Source organism: Apteryx mantelli, chromosome 13, assembly GCF_036417845.1.
Source record: "Apteryx mantelli isolate bAptMan1 chromosome 13, bAptMan1.hap1, whole genome shotgun sequence".
Lineage (NCBI taxonomy): Eukaryota > Metazoa > Chordata > Aves > Apterygiformes > Apterygidae > Apteryx > Apteryx mantelli.
Genome location: NC_089990.1, coordinates 11,921,585 through 11,940,542, shown reverse-complemented (window position 1 = coordinate 11,940,542; position 18,958 = coordinate 11,921,585). Strand labels below are relative to the sequence as shown.

Sequence of the window (18,958 nt, the reverse complement as noted above, 5' to 3'; positions counted from 1 at the left end):
AAATGAAGTGAAGTCTGATTTAAAGCTAGTGCACTGGATTAATCAGCTACTCCCGAACAGCATTCATTGACCCTGTTCATTCAGGGACTGTAATTAAGAAAAACAGCAGTGACTTTAAATTTGGCACCTGAATCACAAGGTTAAAGCAGTAAATTTCTAGGTCTGCTTTGTGCCAGGTTAAGAGGAGGCATCTCTTTTCTCACTGATGAGCAGAAATGCTCAACTACTAGCAGAGAAGCAATGAGTGAGGGAGAGAAAGCAGGCAGAGGGTTATGGAGGATTTTCAGAGTTGTTAAGACACTGAAGAAAGATAACCCTGTCCTTGCAGACTTACAGATATAAAATATTTGAACTAAACAATGCTTCAGATTCCTATTTTTTAATACTTAGCTTACTGTAGAAGAAACAAATTCTGCTAGTTTCTAGTTAAAGGACCATAGAAGTTGCCAAGGTTTGAAATTAAATTAGGAAGGAATCTCACTTTTTTGGGAAAACAGTGCTTCTTGCAGTCAAAAATTAGGACTTAGGCCCTAATTCTGCCGAACTGCCCATATTTGGACACTACTGCCTATTGCTGTCCTTCTGAAGTAGATACACAATTGGAAGTCAGGGGACCTCTTGACACTGTAATGATATATCTGGATGGATGATAATGGATGATTCTGTAACAATTTTGGGCCAATAATGCTATTTCAAATAAAAACATAGCATCTTATTTTTAGCACTTACAACTCAGCTGTTACTGCAGATGCTCTGTTTTATTTTATTAAAGGTCATAATAGACCATTAGAGCATCTAGGCTGTTCTTCAGTAACTGTGGGCCATTAAGTGTAATCCCCATAACTAAATATGAAGGTCAAAGAATTATAATTACAATAAACCATTTTAATCCTTAGGTTTCTAAATTGTATGCCACAGGTACTGAATAGGAGTAACTCACATGCCATCTGTGTCCAAAAACGTATTATTAATGCTGGCTGAAGGCTTTCTGAGATCAGATCTCTTGGATAGTAACTAACAGATCAATAAACCTAAATTTCATATGAATTTTGTTACTCTTTTCTCCATATGCCACATACTTATTTCACACATGAGTTATATCTCATGTTCGATAAAGTATTTGAGGTGAGGCTTACATATATTGGCTATACAGCTCCTGAGCAGTTTTGAAGTGTATGTGAAGAACTAACTTGGTGGTCTTAAAAATGTTTAGCAATAACTATGTAAATTGTAGCTTTAGTGTTTCTAGCTTGTATTCAGAGTGATGTGACATGTCAAGTGTATCAGGTATATGAATGATGGATTCAGAAGCATGCCTTTTGAAAGAACAGAAACCTGCCAGTTAATAAAATTGCCTGTTGGTTTGGGCTTTGCACTGTCATGCAGGGAGCAATTCGCGTTGCTCCTCTTCCCAGTGCTGCATTTAGTCCATAGGTTGGTGCTTCATTTTCCACTCCCAATTTCTGCAATGTAGGCGGAAGATGGAAGATAAAATACTTCAGTACATTGGATTGACAACAAGAAACTTTCTAGCAGCTTTACATGTGCTTTCCTGTGATAATATTCCATCCACTGTGTGTTTCTTTTCTCTGCAATATAATTCTTGCTTTTGTCTATTCATCTGGATGCCAGCTAGAAATTAAAATAAAAAGACTGCACTCTAAATGGATTCCTGAATGCTATTATAAAGCATGGCAGGTGTAACAAACAAGCTCAATAAAAGTAGTTCCCACTTTGCTTCAATAAATGGAAAGGTTGTTTGTGTCCTTGGTTAGATAGTAGTTGTCCCAGCTTTATTTCTTGTTTATTCTATTGTACTATACATGTGAGTGCAGCTTTTAGCATATATATCTTTAGTGTTCTTTAAAATCAAAATGCTTAAATCAACATTTTTTTCTATTAAAGAGATGCATTTGATACAATCCACAAAATACACTTCCAACGTGTCATTTTTAATTGCTTTACCAGTTAGGATTTCTCAAGCCTAGCTAATAAATTTCTGCCTAACTGTGCACTTACGCAGAATATGAGCAAAATGTAGACACCATTCAGATGTGAAGACCTATTACAAGATTGAAATAGATTTCTAATGCATTTATCATTCATCTTTGCAGAGTGTGATTTCAATCAGAAAAAAAATGATGAATGGTTTGACAGTTTCCACCCATATAGGCTAAAACATAATATGCTTCTGCTAGTTTTCAGCTATTACAGACTTTAACATGCAATGTGACCTTGGTCTGCAAAGCATGTTTGGTTAGCACAAAAACTTAATCATAAGAAGTCATAAGTAGAATCCTTCTTCTTTACTGCCCTTTTTCTGGGACTTGGAAATTTATTGCTTGTGGGACAGGTAGGATATGAACAATGGGCCAAATAGAGTCCAGGTTTATCTCATCTGTGTGAAAACTGCTGCTGAAAATCGATGTGACCTCTGCTACACTGTCATCCCAATTCCCACCCTCTGTGTCCTATTTGTCTTTTGGTAGAAGCTTAGATCTGTGTGCTGTCTCTATGTGTCTCTCTTGGGCCAGATTATCAAAATGAATCATTGCCTGCATACCTCTTATATTTCTATTTATTTTCCTGGTGTTGACTAGGTCTGATGAAATATGATTCTTTTTGCATTTGATCCTCACTGCAGCAAGCAGCACCTAATTTAGCTGTGTCTATCTCTTTAAAGAAGAGTAATACTATTTTGAAACTTCAATCTACTGTACAGTAACATTACAAACCATAGACCATGCAACCTGTCTCCACAGTCAATAGTAATTTTCCTTTCAGCCAATTTAATGTTATTACTTTCATCTCCAAATAGTAGAGATTTCTAGAAATTTCAAAGCAGCTACAGTTTTCTGTTATGCATACTTTATGTATTACTTCCTTTTTCAAATGCCACTTTTGTTTAGTCTTTTGTGACTCCATGGCTTAGATATTATTTCTGTGTAGCATCATATGCAAAAACTAATTAATTTTAAAAACTGTGTCACTGATATAAATTATTTAAATATGAGGAACAAAATGTATCTGAATCAGCAAGAACTCCATGTTCTGAGTATGTTACCGGAGTTTTTTAAAAAGGGATCATTTAAATTACATAAACACAGCTCTAAAGTGACAGATACATAGATGTGAAGAGGTAACTGGCTTTTGTTATTATTAATACTGAAGAAACATTATGAAGATGTTCCAATTTATGAACTCACTCACAGTGACAACAACATGCTTCCTAAACATAGATTTCAGTGAATACTTGAAAACTGCTATTGCTCCTGGGTTAGTTGGCAGTAAGAGTGTTTTAGAAACAGCAAAAAGCTCGCTGCTCAATAGGTGCTTTTAGAATTTGTTAAACCAGATAATATTGCTGCTGTAAAGACACCATGGTTTAATTTGTCATTTTCAGATTCTGTCTGTATTTTTTGAAGTGAGAGAGGGGGGAGAAGAAGCCTTTTTGAATATGGCGTGGTCTAATTGTAAATCCCAGAATTGGAATGACCAAGGCACTTGACAAGTGAAACTATGAGGACTGGGTGTGCAATTGCCCTTAGGAAACACATGCCTCATGAACTTACGGTCAAGCTTTTCTAAAAAGCTTTCAAGCTTTACTAAAAAGCAATTGCTGTGAAGATAATCTTCATGATTTTTGCAAGTGCCAAAGAAATTAAAGAAACATATTTTATATAGACTGGTTTCCCTGGAATGTTACATTTTTTAGCATTTCAGAGTAAAAATAATGTACAAAGGGATTTGAGAGAAGGGGATATGTCTGTTATCCTAAAATGTAAGGATCCCCCTTTCTTATTATCCTATTCTAAAATGTTAGTTCATTGGCGATTCATAACAAAATTTGAAGGATTTTTGAAAAATAATTATTACTGTTACTTCTGTTTGTGTACACACTGATCCTGCCAGTGGGCAGTATGATCTATCACAACCAGATCTACTTCCAGCAGCGAGGGAAGGGGAAGCTGCTAGGTGCCGGTTCTGCAGTCTGCGAGCGATGCCGCAGCCCAGCGACGTGCTGCGCCGCAGGAGCGGGCCCGGCTCGGCCAGGCCGCCGCCGCCCTGCCGACGGCTCTCAGCCTCTCGCGCCTCGCCCGCGACCCTGCGCGCCCCCGTTTGCTGCGTGCTCCAGAGAGGAGATAACTCAGCAAAGCATTTTTGACTGCGGCCTGCGACGAGAAGGGCTGACAGTAGCGAGGTACTTGTTAAGAAAACCCGCACTGACGCTTGCCTGACAACCTCGAGTCAGTGCTAGCTAAGCAAGAAAGAATGACTCAGTGGAGATTATATACTGCTGAGTATGGGAAGCAAAACATTAAAGGAATAAAAAGATGTGATACATTTTTGGATTAGAATTTTTTCAAGGTTATAACAGCAAAAAATGTTCATTACAGAATAAGAGACAGGATAGAAAGGCATTCAGATTTAATGAACTGTATAATACTGTTATAATTCTGTAGTATAATTCTGTAGAATATGAGATCTAATAGTATATACTCTGTTATACCTATATTACAGTCTTCTATCTATTTGTTATTGTTCTGCTCTTCTGCAAACTTGCCTTAGCTACAATCATGGCTGCCCAAAGACTGAAACAATGTCAATTTTACTAACATGGTTGTATTTTGACTTCCAGGTAAACAGAATACTAGTTTCTAGAAATTACATTTACCTATATTTCCAATGCTTTCTGATGTTGCTTTTAAACATATCTTTACAGAAGAGGTCCAAATTGCCATTCCAATAATGAAACCAACCTTAGATAAAGTCCAACTGGCTGGACAGGCCTTGCCTCCTGGATTTCCGGCGCCATTTCTTTTTGCTGATGGTCTTTCATCAGTAGAAACGCTATTAACCAACATTCAGGTAAATTATTCTCCATAGGGCCAGACTGTCATGACAGATAAAATGTATTTCTTTTCCATCTCTTTAAAAAGTTTCAGAAACTATTTTGTATCTGAGATTCTATTTTTTTTTTTTTTTTTTGTTTAAAGTAATGCTTAGGTTTTGACTACCTGGCATTATCGATATTAAAAGGGTTTTATGCATTGCCTATTTGACTTAATAGTTGGCAATAATGGTCATATTAAAATTCACCAGTCTCATTATTCCTCCTTTGCTTCTCCTTGCAGTTGACCGAGGTCAGAAATAATATGGCACTCCATTTGTAATAAACCACATCAGTAGGATGAGTTTGCAAAAGCTATTTTAAATGATTCCACGCAACAAAATTGCTCATAGATTATAAGATATAACATTCAGCTACTTAGATGCTCAGTTGCACTCAAGGACTAGAGGCTTCTGCTTTTAATTCTTCTGTTTTCCTAGAGGAAGTAAAAGAAACAAGTGGATGAATTTTCTCACTGCTAAACAAAATGTTATTTTCAGGTCTTACATTTGTGTGTGTTTTAGGGCCTACTGAAGGTGGCTGTGGACAATGCCAGAGTCCAGGAAAAGCAGATACAGCAGGAAAAGAAAGAGTTAAAGATGGAGCTTTGTAGAGAGAGAGAACTAAGAGAGAGCTTGGAAAGGCAACTTACAGCTGAGCTGCAAAGCAGAGGTGAGTGAATGAAAAATGGAGTTTAGATATCTATTAAATGTATAACCCTTTGGCATTTCCAGCTGGAGCTTTTGAGGACTCAGTTAACTGACATTCATACTCCAGTGTAATGCAGCAGTGGACTAGCACTGGTAATGAAAGATTTAAATTTAATAAAAACAGAATGAAGCACACTTTTCTGTAAGCAGACAGAACAGTGACTGAAGGATTATTTCCTGGAGGGCAACTGGCTGCAGAATTTTGGCCGATTCTTTGGAGGAAAGCTGATTCAGTTGCCTGGCTTTCACACATATTATTACCATTCTGCCTGTGTATTCCCAGCCTGATTTTTTCGTTTGACACCTTTAATTTCTTTTGTTTCCTGCTATTATCCTCCAAGCACTGAGGATCAGTCTTATTTTGAGAAAGATAATACATCTGTAGTTTGTGTATTTAGAGGACTTTTTTTCATTACCTTACCACTTATCTAGCCCACATTTTCTGAATAATTGTGATTTCTGTAGTTTAGATGCTGGTCAGCTAGTTTTTCTTGTAGATAACAACATTGCAATAAAATTGATCAACTACTAGAAGTTGCCTATGCAGGATCTGATGAAAATAACTCTAGATAATTTGTTTTCCATCATGAGAGTAAGTTACAATAACACTCCTGATATGGGGCCCCCTAAGGCAACACCATGACTCTTTAGAAACTTTTGATAATAATAAGCAATTGAATGCATAAATCTAAATTTTTCACTATGATATTGCAGAGAAGGCAGTATTCTTTTTAAAATTCAAATCTTCATCTAAAGGAGACGAATAGAAGTTTATGTGCTAAAAGCTACTTCTAGATTACATCCATGAAATCGGAAAGATAAAACTAGATAAGACCAAAAATGTAACTGCCAAGTACTATCTGCCTATGCATTTTGAATTGAGATTAGGTGTGTGGAACAGACCTGTCTACAGCTCCAAGGCTCAGAAAAGAGGCTGACAAAGGAGGACACTTTTAAGTCAAGTTGTGAAGGGTCAGTAAATACTGTTGAAGTTGTTAAATTGCAGTGGATGTTCAGAATTGTTGCATCACCCCAGTTTAAGTGCAGATGAGTCTGCTAGCCTTCTGTAAAACAAAATTTATTTCTGTGTAGGCAGACAGCACACTGTGCGCCTCCTGAGTCACATTTAAGTCAACAACAACCTTAAGTCATTCACAGACTTTGCTGGCTTCTGGCTCAAAAGAGAATTTCACCAATAATCAATAGCTTTAAACTTGTTTGTCTTTCAGTACATTGCCACATCCACATCTTTATTATTATAGAAAGCTGGAGTATCTTGGAGCAACCCTTTATCACAACGGTTGCTCAGCTTTCCAAAGCTACATTCTCCAGATCACATTCTGGCGTTCATAATTTATTCAGTTTCCTGCCCATACAATTGCATTCCTTTTTTTTCCCCCTGACTGAAGTGTTCACAAATCCAACAAGATATGTAAAAGCACATGTGAATTCAGATGAACATGTGGTCACAAAAAATTATGAAATCATGTAAATACCTAATGATTTTCCCAGAATTTTTCCAACTTTCTTAGTGATTTTTCTAAGAACATTTTTGTGGCTTGAAATTCACGGGTATCTAATATACAGAAGAGGTAAACAAAAGGAATCACAAAATATTGCCAGTGTAAATTTAACTTTAACAATACTTGTGAACAATATTTGCCATAGTGTACACTAGAGAACTTCACTATAAAGTGGACAGTAACATAAAGAGGGCATTTATTTTTGAGCTCAAATTTTTTTTTAGACTATTAATTTTACTTACCTTTTCTAGATCCATTGCTTCTCTGTTTCATTCAGTAATGTATCCATGGCATAAAGTACCACTCTACGGAATTTGGCTACATATATGAATTGAAGCAGAAGCACTCTTATATTACAAATTTTTGCGATGACATTATCCAGTTATGAAAACAAATCCAATTAGCTTTACACACAAGAAAAAAAAATCTGGTGGTTATTTATTAAAAATAAACCAATTTTCACTACCTTCTTAAAATAATTTGAAAATTTCTTTTGCATTTTCTAAAAGTTGTAATTACAATAAAAAGTAATTGAAAAGTAATTGTAAGTGTTTTACATTAGCTTTCTCTATACATACAATAAATATATGCCTGAAAAATGCTATTGTTTTACCAAATTTGTAATGTAAACAAACTATTTCTTTATAAAACATACTAGCATGTCCTACTCGATTCCCATAATTTTTTAATGCTACATTAAAAAAAAAGACAACAACTAGGCTGATTTTGTACAACTGTAATCCATGCTCAGCTCTGCCTCCTGCTCCCAAGCTTGTTTGGCCAGCCTGGATCAGCGAAGCCTCACCTGTTTTGCCCTTTGCTCTGGGACCACTGGGGTCTGTGTCAGTCTGATGGAAATAAAGAACTGCTGTTCAGCCCTTCCAAAAGCATTCTCCGATCCTCTCTGCAGGCTGGGATGGGTTTTGCAACCGTAGCACTTTCATACGGGCTGGGGTGTGTTATGGATGTGGTCGTTGACCCCTTCCAGAGCTTGCTAAAACGTGTTCTCCTGCTAGTTCTGAGAAAGGGGAAGTTGTGGCCAACAGCCTCGGCTCAGCCACCCTCTGTCAGGGAAATCAGACATGAGCTGGCCCACACCAGATTTCCTGGAATGAGAGCAGAGCCCGAGAAGAGAGTATTTCCCAGGTGCAGGGCATGCTGAACAGAAAGGTGCTGCTGGCACTATACAGATCCTACCAAACAGTTTCAACCAGGGAAGGTATTTGCAAGTCATGTAAAGAAGAGCCATAAGAGAATATTTTTGCAGCACTGGTGAAAGAACAAGTATAAGAGTCCATTAAAGATAGTTTAATAAGGATAATCAGGACAGTCTGTTAGGCCAGCAGGAGTACAGGAAAGGTGGTTGTTGGCACAGGTAGATATTTTGGTTTTAGTTTTGGTTCAAGTAATGGTAACCTGGTGCTGGTGAACAGCTTAAATTCCGTTTTATTGCTTGAATTTATATAGTTGAGGGAATACACTCAGAGCTATTGTCAGCAGTTCCCAATGAAGATATGGATCACCTGGCTATAATTAATATTATATAGTTTTCTAGTTATAGTTTGAACTTTATTTATAGTTGGGTTTAGGATTAAGGTTAGTAACAGAGATTTGTTTTCCACCAGATCTTATATGGCTGTACCAATGATCTGTGGATGAACTTGTCAAGTCAGTGTTTCTGCTTTCCATCTCTAAAAGGGAGAAAATGAGATGACTTTTTGTAAAGAGCACTAAGATCTATTAGTGCAAAGCCATACAGAAACACTGTATTATTGTATCGCTACCCATTTTTAGGCCAAACAGCTAGTTAGTATACAGAGTCTTACACAGTGCTTTGGTTAGAAAAGAGGAATTGCTAATGCAGAGATTGTAAACAAGGTCTTGATTTACTTACTATTGTTACAAACCTGTTTTTCAGGCCGCTTTCTACCTGGGAAGTCCCTTTTTAGTTTCTCTCTGAGATTCTTACCATGTGTCCAATGCTTTCCTGTTTGTCTCCTTTCATTGGCTTCCCCTCTTTTTTCTCTCGCTAGTGACAGAGGGAAAGTACTCGTGCTCACAGATATACTTATCTTCATCAATACTTAGCTCCTTCTTTATGTATTTATCTTTCATTCAGTTATGTATCCACTTAACTCAGCTTCTCAACAGCCTTACACATGGCTTCCATCTTGAGCAATACTTCTCGTTATTTCAGTCATCCTATTCCAAAATTGACCCAACTGCTGCTCCGTTTTTGCCAAAAGCTTTACCCTTACCCACCTAACTCCATGGGGTTTCATTCTATATACCATAGTTATCAACACTCCCAATTTTCAAACGCTGGATACTTAACAGTTCTCATAAAAAGAGAAATGTTATTTGCTTTTATTATTAGAAAATGTAACTAAAAACAGATCTTTGAGACATCGTGCAAGTCAAAAGACTTCTATTTCCGCGATCCTTAAGGAGCGGTGTGGAGGGGCAGCAAGCCCTGGGCCGGCTCACATGCGGTGCGTGAGCTGCGTGCCCAGCTGTGTGCAGCTGTGGGATGCGGGTGAGCTGGGCATGCTTGGCAAGCGGGACGGCACCTCTTCTGAAGGATGCTCTACAGATAGGTGCTCATGGATAGTGAACATGAACATTGAGGTAATACTCATAGTGTAGTAGGAGTATTCTGGGTACTCACAGACATACCCGTACTACCAGTGTACTTGGTTATCTTTCTAGATAAAACTATTGGAAGAGGTGGATGGAGTATAATTCTCAGCATTAAGGGAAAAGGTTAGAAAGAAGGGTAAGAGATTTATTTTGGTTTCTGAGGACTTACATTGGTGTCATTGCTAGAAATGAGTTTAAGCCAGTGATCCACTCAAACAAACTCTTGAGAACTGTAAGCTGAAGCTAGTTCAGATCTGTGAAATCTATGTAATGCAGACCATTGCCCTGATTCTGATACTTTTTCTTTCAGATTCTGATCAATAGAATTAAATCAATGGGGCTGTTCCAGAGTGTGAACATGATTTAAGATCTTTAAAGTTACAAGATCTAAAGCCCTTTCAGATTGTTCATTGTTTCACAACAGGATACGGTTTGAGTTTTTTTGTTTTTATATTAGCCCCATAGCAGAGCTTTTTGTCTTGAGCTAGAACTGGGCTTTTAAACATTGCACATAAACTCATTTACCATCTCCATTATATATTAACTGTGCTTTAACAGCCATTCTTACAATACATTTACATTTCAGCAACAATTCAGAAACGCTTGAAGAAAGAAAAAAAGGCAAAGAGAAAATTGCAGGAAGCTTTGGAATTTGAATCAAAGAGAAGAGAACAAGTGGAACAGGCGCTTAAACAGGCCACATCAGGTGACGGTCTCAGGATGTTAAATGGTAATGTTTTAGTTGGCCTTTCACAGTTAACTTAAAATGATGTTTAATTAAGTGAAAAACATAAGATGATGCACGAAGCAAATTCCATTATAAGAAACACAGTCCTTTCCTGAAATAATTAAAAATTTATTTCAGGACATGTGCTCTGGGTCATGAATTAAACAAAAAATAAATAAGTCTCTAACTGGAGAAACAGATAGAGCAGTTTATGTAGGCATCACAAGAAATACCGAATATATTACCAGAGAAATCTGTTACAGTGCTAGCTAAGACAATGTGAAATTTGGTTCTTATAAGGTTCTCTGAACTCTTCTCTCCAAGCAGATTCATTCTTAGAACAGCTGAGCTTCATTTTAAAAGCTGTTTGTCTAAAAGTTGTTTGTTTGTTCAACTTCAGGATCTGTTAAGTTTGTTAAATATGTATCAGCTTTCAGAGCTAACTAAATTTCAAATACTTCCCAAATATCCTTGTGAAATAAAACAAAATCAGTTAATTTCATAAATAGGGTGATTATGTTTTGGATAGTGAGAGGAATCACTTCTCCTGCTTAACATGTTTCTGACCAAAGTTGAGAACTGTGGTGTGAATCTTTAGGAATGAACCTAGTTGTGTTTCAGGTAATTTCAGGTTCTCTAGCTAAGGTTTATTCTCTGCATGTGTACCCTGAAGTTTCTGCAGCCTTATCCAACAGAGGCTTATGATTCAGACTTATATTGCAGTCTCTGCTACATTTGCAGGTCATGTAGTCTTTAAGTTACTTCCTTCTACCTAATTTGGGTACTGCTAGCAACTGAGCCATAACATAAGCAGACTGCAAAAACTCTCTGAATTACTGAGTAAAAATAACCAGTTTAACCTGTCCTGAGTTCTTAGTTGTGAGGGCTATCCAAACTGTTTCTAAAGTTAGGGCAAGCCTCCTACATGAACTGCCATTGCAACACTTTGCAATGGACTTTGAGTCATGATTTATCTAGAGCGCCTAAGAGATATAAACCCTTTAACTGCTAGAGCAACATCTTACAGAGGCATTCTCATCTGCTGGATTTTATAGTCCAGCATATCACTGTAACTCGAAACTGGCTGGCTTTTGTTGATGTACTGACAGTGAACTGTAGTGATTCAGGAATGAATATACAGCTTTCAGCTGCGCCGTGATAAGGGACAACAGCAAGGGGTAGACAGAGCCAGCAGTAACCTTTTCGGCCACCTCCACTGGATTGGAAAAATGCCCAAATTGGATCCCACAGGCATAGCCAACATCCAGAGATGACTGCTGGAAAAAATAAAAATCCTGATTTCTGTAAGGTCATTCACCTAAGTTCTACAATGGATGGAAAGCACTTGCACCTCTCACTCCAGTGAGGAGTACTCGGCAGTTCTGAAAGCCACAAATTAAAGGGTACCGACATACCAGCAGTGTGATTAACAGATCTTTACATCTGCTATTGTGGACCTGGCTGCTAACATTTTGATTTGCAGGCACACTCAGGTAGTCATATATACGTTAGTGCCTGCAAGAAGCTGATATTTACATGCTAATCTGATTGCACATGCAAATCAGGTAGCTCATTAGCATCTTAATCCACAATTTAATTGCAGGTACAATTTTATGACAACAAAATGTGAAGGGCTATTCTGAATATTTTTAATTTAACTCTGACGGTCTGTCTCATTTAACAGATGCTGTTATTAGTTACAGATGACTTTGTCATTTTACGTATATACAACATGTACTTTAAAAGGTTTGAAAAGAAAGAACCTTTTTAGAATAATAGTTCAATGCCCTGAATTTTCCTTCCAAACAGAAATCTGAAAACGGCAAACCTCGTGTAATAACAGTTGCTTGTAATTTTATATGAAAAAATTACATACACCAAGATACTATTTATTTGCCCATATATATTTACAGGGCTCTCTCTCTATATATACATCACATATATTTCATATAGACATATACTACTAAGATATTGCTTATTTTACTCTTCTACGTATGGAATGTGTTTTAATCTGTTGACCTGCCTTTGCATAGAGTTTGGTGGACGTTGTAGCGTGGCCAGCAAAATGTTCATCTGTGCAATAGGTACTGACACATCCAGCTAGAGTGATGAAAGAAAGTAGCAATACAGTTATTCCCTGTTTGAGAATGTCCAGACCAGACTTCTCAACAGAATAACTTTTAAACTATATACACAGCTCCCTTTTAGGTTGTTTTTTCCTCCTGCTGTAATTTCTAAGTGCTGTATTATAAGGGAAGCAGATGTTTCTCCAGGATTCTAGGTGCCATGGATTCAAATCACATACCCTTCATGCTAATCCTTGCTGGCACAGGGTGGATAATGGCATCTGTTATAACACCCTGGGGTGTTTGAGGCCCCCCTCCCCCAAGGACTGTGCATACAAAGGTATTATCAATATGAAATTAAATAGTTCAAAAGTGCATATCATTATGAGACTCTTTTTCAACTTGGAAAAAGCATAATCCACTTTTGAAAGCTCTTGAAATCTGGAAATGTTTCACATACTATCGCATATGTAATTTTGCTTTGGGTGATAAAGCATTCTTACAACATTATGAACTCAGTCTTTTAAATGAAATATTGTACAGTCCCTATTTAAATTTATTTTATATTTATTTATACACACACACACACACACACAAACATGTCAACAATCTAAGTTAAGAAGCTGGAAGAAAAACAGCCAGAGGCTTTTGTGGCCATATGATATACAACAGTATTCCTCAGAATATTTTTTAAGACAATAATATAAAATATAACCTAAGAAGCTGATAATAATATCATAGCTTTAACTCATGTCATCGGCATATATTGACTGGCATTGGTTGTATTCTTTAATTTTTTACTTTGCAGATATATGGCTAGGAGAGTCCATCTAGTTTAATATTATCACAGTTTCATTTCTGCTTTTATCTTTCATATGTCAGATGCCCACATTCTCCAAAAGAGAATCACATTGGCATATTGTTGATTATTTTCTGATCATCAGACGAATGTGAAGCATGTAAGAAATAACTTGCTGTGAGACCAATAATGTTTCCACATTTTCAAAATGATTTACTACTGAAAACTCTATGAAGCCTAAATGTTTTATGCAAGACCACGTAACTTGGAGATCACCCCACTTTGCTGTAAACATTTTTCTAAAGATGCATCAGAGAAGGACAAAGGGAAATGCATTAATCTTAGGTGTCACATTTTTCAGATGCTGGAATCCCAGATATGGAAATAGAACACAATGGAACCCAACATGACAGTGCAGCAATGCAAGGTGCAGTATATACCTCATCCCATCACATACGTGTTTATCATATGCCATATTAAAAGCTAAATGAAATACAGAAGGTTTTTTTCTCTGTTTTCCTACTTAAAGACAAACATAAATTACAGAACTTTCTATTAATTTTGTTTTCCTGTTCAGCATAGAAATTGTTTGTAAGTTCAATATTTTACAAGATTAGGAATTAAATTGGTTAAATAGAGGTGTGAGACTCGTATTTAGCGATCAAATATATGGGCTTAATCCCAAAGTGAATTTATATATGATTTATTTTTTAAAAATATTCTAGCTCTGCTCCTTACCGCCCTATCAAGATCATAGGTGTTTTCAAAAAATACATAAACCGTAGATGCTGGAAATCATCACTAGGAAGGCAAATATAGCAAGACTGAAGTTCCAGAATGCTTAAAAGAAATATTAGTTATGCATTTAAATAAATACGCATGTACCAAAAAGAATTAAAAGAATACCGCTGAGCTATAGAGAACTCTGTCTCAGGTATTGCTAGAACCAAAGCTCCCAGTGCAGACTCAATTCAGCACCTTTTTGTATGTATTCTTCTACGATTACATGCCTTTTTCTTCCAGAGGGAGTGCCCTCCATAAACTGTCAGTGCAAAGCAATGATAATATTCATGTGATGAGCAATTATGTAATACTCCATTTTCCTCATTGCTCACTGTAAATACAGAACATTTATGTATTGTCTGAGTGCTTGCCAAATAATCATCAATGCATTCTAACTGTAGGGCTATGAAGTAAGGAAGTTGTATAATCATTTTATAGATGGGCAGCTGAGATACAGAGATCTTAACATCGGATATTTCCGTTACCATTGGAAGCCTATTTGAGACACCCAGAAGTGGATTTTTCTGAGTACAGTAGCATTTTCCCCAGCTTCATATGTTTAAAACACATTGTTGTGTTTTGACATCAGCTACAGTTGTGGTGCTTGGTTCTCCTGTAGGCCAGATCACAAGGTCTCATATTCTGGCTGCTTGCCTCCAGAGATAAAGAAACAGAAAATAATCACCTGTGAAAATATTTGTTCTGAACAACTTGAACAACGTAACATTGAAACTTTCTGAGTTTGGAGAAGGTCCAGTTTTATAGTGTTGGTTTTCTACAAAACCTTTTCTCTCTTCAATCCTTCGCCATGTTCATTACACAACATTCAGTTTCTGCACTGGTTTATAAAGCAGCCTGAAGACAGCTGCATGTTTCAATATAACTCTCTTTCTTCTTAGAGCCTTTCAGCCTTTGTACTGAATCATGTAATTGTTATGGGCAAAATATAATGTGTGTTTAGGTAACTACAGATAGTCCTCTTGTGTGTAGACAGAAGAGGACTGCAGTAAGATTATACACAAAAACATAACTTTTTAGCATTTCTCAACTGTTGAGGGCTTGATCTTGCATACCTATTAATTGGTCTTTTGTCATAGTTTGGATTATGTAATTTCTGAGTTCAGACACCTGCAATGACAAATTAAGAAAGTGAGACTGTCCCTCCACTCCCCTAGTCCCTCAGCCACAATTGCACCCAGTCCTCACACTGGGCGGTGGGGCTTGGACAATTACATCATCAGAGCCATCAACAGAGCATGTTCTGGTCCTGTCCTCTTTCCTGCCACTGCTTCTTCAGCTGAACGTCTCCTCAGCAAGCGAGCCCCAGGCGCATCATGCCATCCAGGACTCGTGTCTTGGGGAGTTCTGGTCCCTCCCTACTGACTGGTTTGTCCTTGACAAATTCCTTCTTCCCCCAGCACCAAGCTCCTGTCGTTTTGGCATGTGAGTCCTAATCTCCCCCTTGTGACAGCTAGTCATACCATGTCCCTCTTTCTCATGTTGCTTTCCATATCTCCCCTACCCCCACTCGCCCTGCAAGGATTCCTGGCTGCAATCTCTTTGCTCATCCATATCCATATGCTTATATCCCTATCTTCCACAAATCCAACTATTTGTTAGATTGGTCTCTCTTTTCTACCTCTGCTCCTCTTCTCTTTGTTCTTACTCTGTGTTGTCTTTCCAGAAAATCCTCGTTTCTTCGTATGCCTGTTTGTTTTTATCTAGTGTGCCTCTGCCGGTCGCCTTGTTCGTACCCAGGCTCTGTGCTTGTCCTATCCTCTGCCCTAACTGCAGGCACACAGTGACACTTCCTTGCTAGTCTCACTTTTCCACACTTATGTCATTTGAATCAGGCCGCTTCCTTTATCATGCTCTAGACCTAGGAGTATGAAAGAGAAGTTGCACAACTGAATCAGCCTACAGCAACCCTTCAGCAAGGAAGATCAGTATTCGGCAGGCTTGGAGAGAGGATGTCCAGTGCAGACAATGTCATGTGCTGGAGTCAGAAGTCTTTCCATGTATACAGATCATAATTTTACCATAGGTTTTGATCTGGCCGAAGGGGATGAAGTCCATACCTCAGCTAATATTTTGAGTCCCAGATGCAGCAAAGGAGTGATTAGAACCACTTTTACTGTAAAACCCTGTTTTTTTTCTTAGTCTTGTTCTTGGAAATAGCTGACCATTCTGTTTAAAACTACAAAATTAAAGTTTAAAAAACCTGTAAGGAGCAGGGTTTCTTAACGATAAATGTCAGGCAATCTTCATCAAGATGGTTCTGTCACCTATACAGGAAACCTTGCAAAGATTTTTTCTGCTGTTTCTGTTTCTTTTGTGATTTTAGGTTCATATACTATGTATTACAGAGAAGGAGAATCACAATTTTACTTATTTTATATACATCTGTGTATATATGTATATATATACATATGAATGTATGTGTATATTTATACATATCATTAGAGTGGTGCTCTAAACATTGCAATGTGAAAATCTTTAGTGCCAGAAATAGTCAAAATTTTGGATAAGCACTTGAGACATGTGCATTTAAATTTGATAAATAAAAATATTCCTAACATTTATGATGCTATTTATGATACCTGCTGAGATCATTGCTCTTTCCACAAGTATTCTAAGAGTCAAATGTGCATCTAGACTGAATCTAGTATAAAAAGGAAGCTAATTTCTTAATTTCCATATTTAATTGAGGAAAAAAGCAAACTGTTAGCATTGGCTCAAATCTGTCTATTTTTCCATCAAAATGATTATAAAAAACCATGGGGACAGTGATGCCTAGCCACTTCCAACCACCATTGACTTATCAGAAAGAACTGAAGAACTTTCCTACACTTCCTGTAGTCTACCGATATGCTCTTGCTACTCTTCAGTGGCAAATCGTGTTTTGTCTTCACCACAGTAATGAATATGTACACAGACTTCTCTGACAATTCAAATAGGATAATCCTGCTCATATTTAAAAGTGTGATGAGCTTAGCCAGTTCTTTCACAAAGCACTCTCAGCTGATAAGGTTTCTGAAAAACTCTCTGTTAAGCTTGTTTAGATTTCAAAGCGTTTTTGTCCTGTAGCACCATCTACTTCATTTTTCTTCATGCTGATACTATAATATCTTTGTATTCTATTTTCCTTTGATAATGGTTTTTAAAACTTGACAGCTACTATCACCCTTTAGTCTTCAACAATTTGAACACACTCCCTTCATTGCCCACTTCATTTGCTGGCTTTGTTTTTTGGGCATTGGGAGGAGCGAGGGTCAAAACATGCAACCCTAATACAAAGCTGTTTTCAAGCTTTCAAAATATCTCTCTAGTGCACAGAAAAAAGCTCTAGCATCAATGCAGACCTTTCTTTTTCTCTTGTCAATAGCTCTGCTGGACAGAAATCTATCATTCACACAGTGCCTTTGCTTTGAAATTCAATTAGTTCCACTGTCACTATCTCCTTAAGACGGTTTAAAGGAAAATTACAAAAATTACTGCACAACCACCTTTTACAGTGATTAAGTCATATCATATTTTATGCTCATTTCTTAAAATGATTTTATTAACACAAGCTGTTCATATATTGCAATTCTGATATGCATTATAAATCTTTTCTGTTAAGTTGATTCATTTTCTCTATGCTTTGTATATTAATTGAACTGAAATTTTGTGCATACAATACTAATACTTTTTCTAACTTTACAGTCTAATACCTTCCATCTTCCATATACCTAGTCTTCTCATCCAGCATAGCTTAATCTGAGAGGAGCTTTTTAGCTGACAAAATAAAAAAGTAATAGTTGCTGTAGTCATGATGCCCCCTGCGTAGCTGAGTACTGAAGGAAAGGGGGCTGCATGCACACAGATACCCTTCTGTTCTTGTTTCCATAACTCACTTGTGGGCCAGCAAGATAGTGCATCAACCATTTTATCAACTAATCTCCGTTTCACATAAAATAAACATACTGGGTGTCATTAAGTGCACCTTCAGATCAATGATTTTTGCAAATGACATTCAAGTACCATTTGAGTAGTGCATTTTTGCTGATAAAAGCAAATTAAATTAGCACAACTACAAGTGTGCTGATAAAAACTAAAACCGAACAGCAGCACCATTAGCTAACAAAGTAATATTTTCTCTTTACTGCTCTCTGCCATTTAGTTATTATCCTATTGGAAATCTAATTATAATCCTTTTACTCCCTAGTCAAACTTCACAGTTTTTGCAAGCTTAGCACTGACAAGTGATTTCATTACATTTGATTGCCCGCGCCCAGATTGACTTAACTTCACTCCGAGACCTAAAAGCCCTCTCAGTTTCTCAGATTCCCTGTTTGCACATTACAGCAACAGCTCCTTTAATTAATTAGCATGAACAGCAGTAACATGAACTGCTGAACAGAAAATAACATCATTTTATGATCGCACGGAGACTTCTCCTTTTGCATGTTTATACCTTAGTTAACTTTTGTATTACTATATTTCATTGTTAGGGGATATTGGAACAATCAGCAAAGCAATGTTATCTTAAAATTTTAAAAAATAGAAGTTACCGTAATACTTGATGATAACAATTTATAAAAAATGAAAAGACTGCAAATCTCAGGAAAGAGACATCAGCATAGTAGGACAGACTTTTCTGAGGTGAAAACACGGTTCAAAGGAAACGTGGTTCACTATACATGCAAGGGGAGGATACAAGTCTGTGAAATAACCTGGCAGTTTGTGAAATAACTTGGCAGAGATATAGCACAAGACTGTCAGTAACTCTGAATAACTTTTTTTTCTTTATTTCTTTGCCAAAGGTAAAGGACTGCTT

At 37.1% G+C, this 18,958-nt stretch overlaps 1 protein-coding gene across 3 annotated transcripts in view; it reads left to right on the top strand.

Annotated features, from left to right (window-relative positions):
• DACH2 (dachshund family transcription factor 2) overlaps nt 1–18,958 on the top strand; it is a 336,855-nt gene that overhangs the window by 309,611 nt on the left and 8,286 nt on the right. For 2 of the 3 annotated variants that reach the window (XM_013946280.2, XM_067304136.1), the window contains exons 8-11: nt 4,724–4,869; nt 5,416–5,563; nt 10,351–10,494; nt 13,718–13,783. In XM_013946280.2, the coding sequence (XP_013801734.2) occupies nt 4,724–4,869; nt 5,416–5,563; nt 10,351–10,494; nt 13,718–13,783 (504 nt within the window). The remainder of the gene's footprint in view (nt 1–4,723; nt 4,870–5,415; nt 5,564–10,350; nt 10,495–13,717; nt 13,784–18,958) is intronic. The other variant, XM_067304137.1, reaches the window with a different exon arrangement.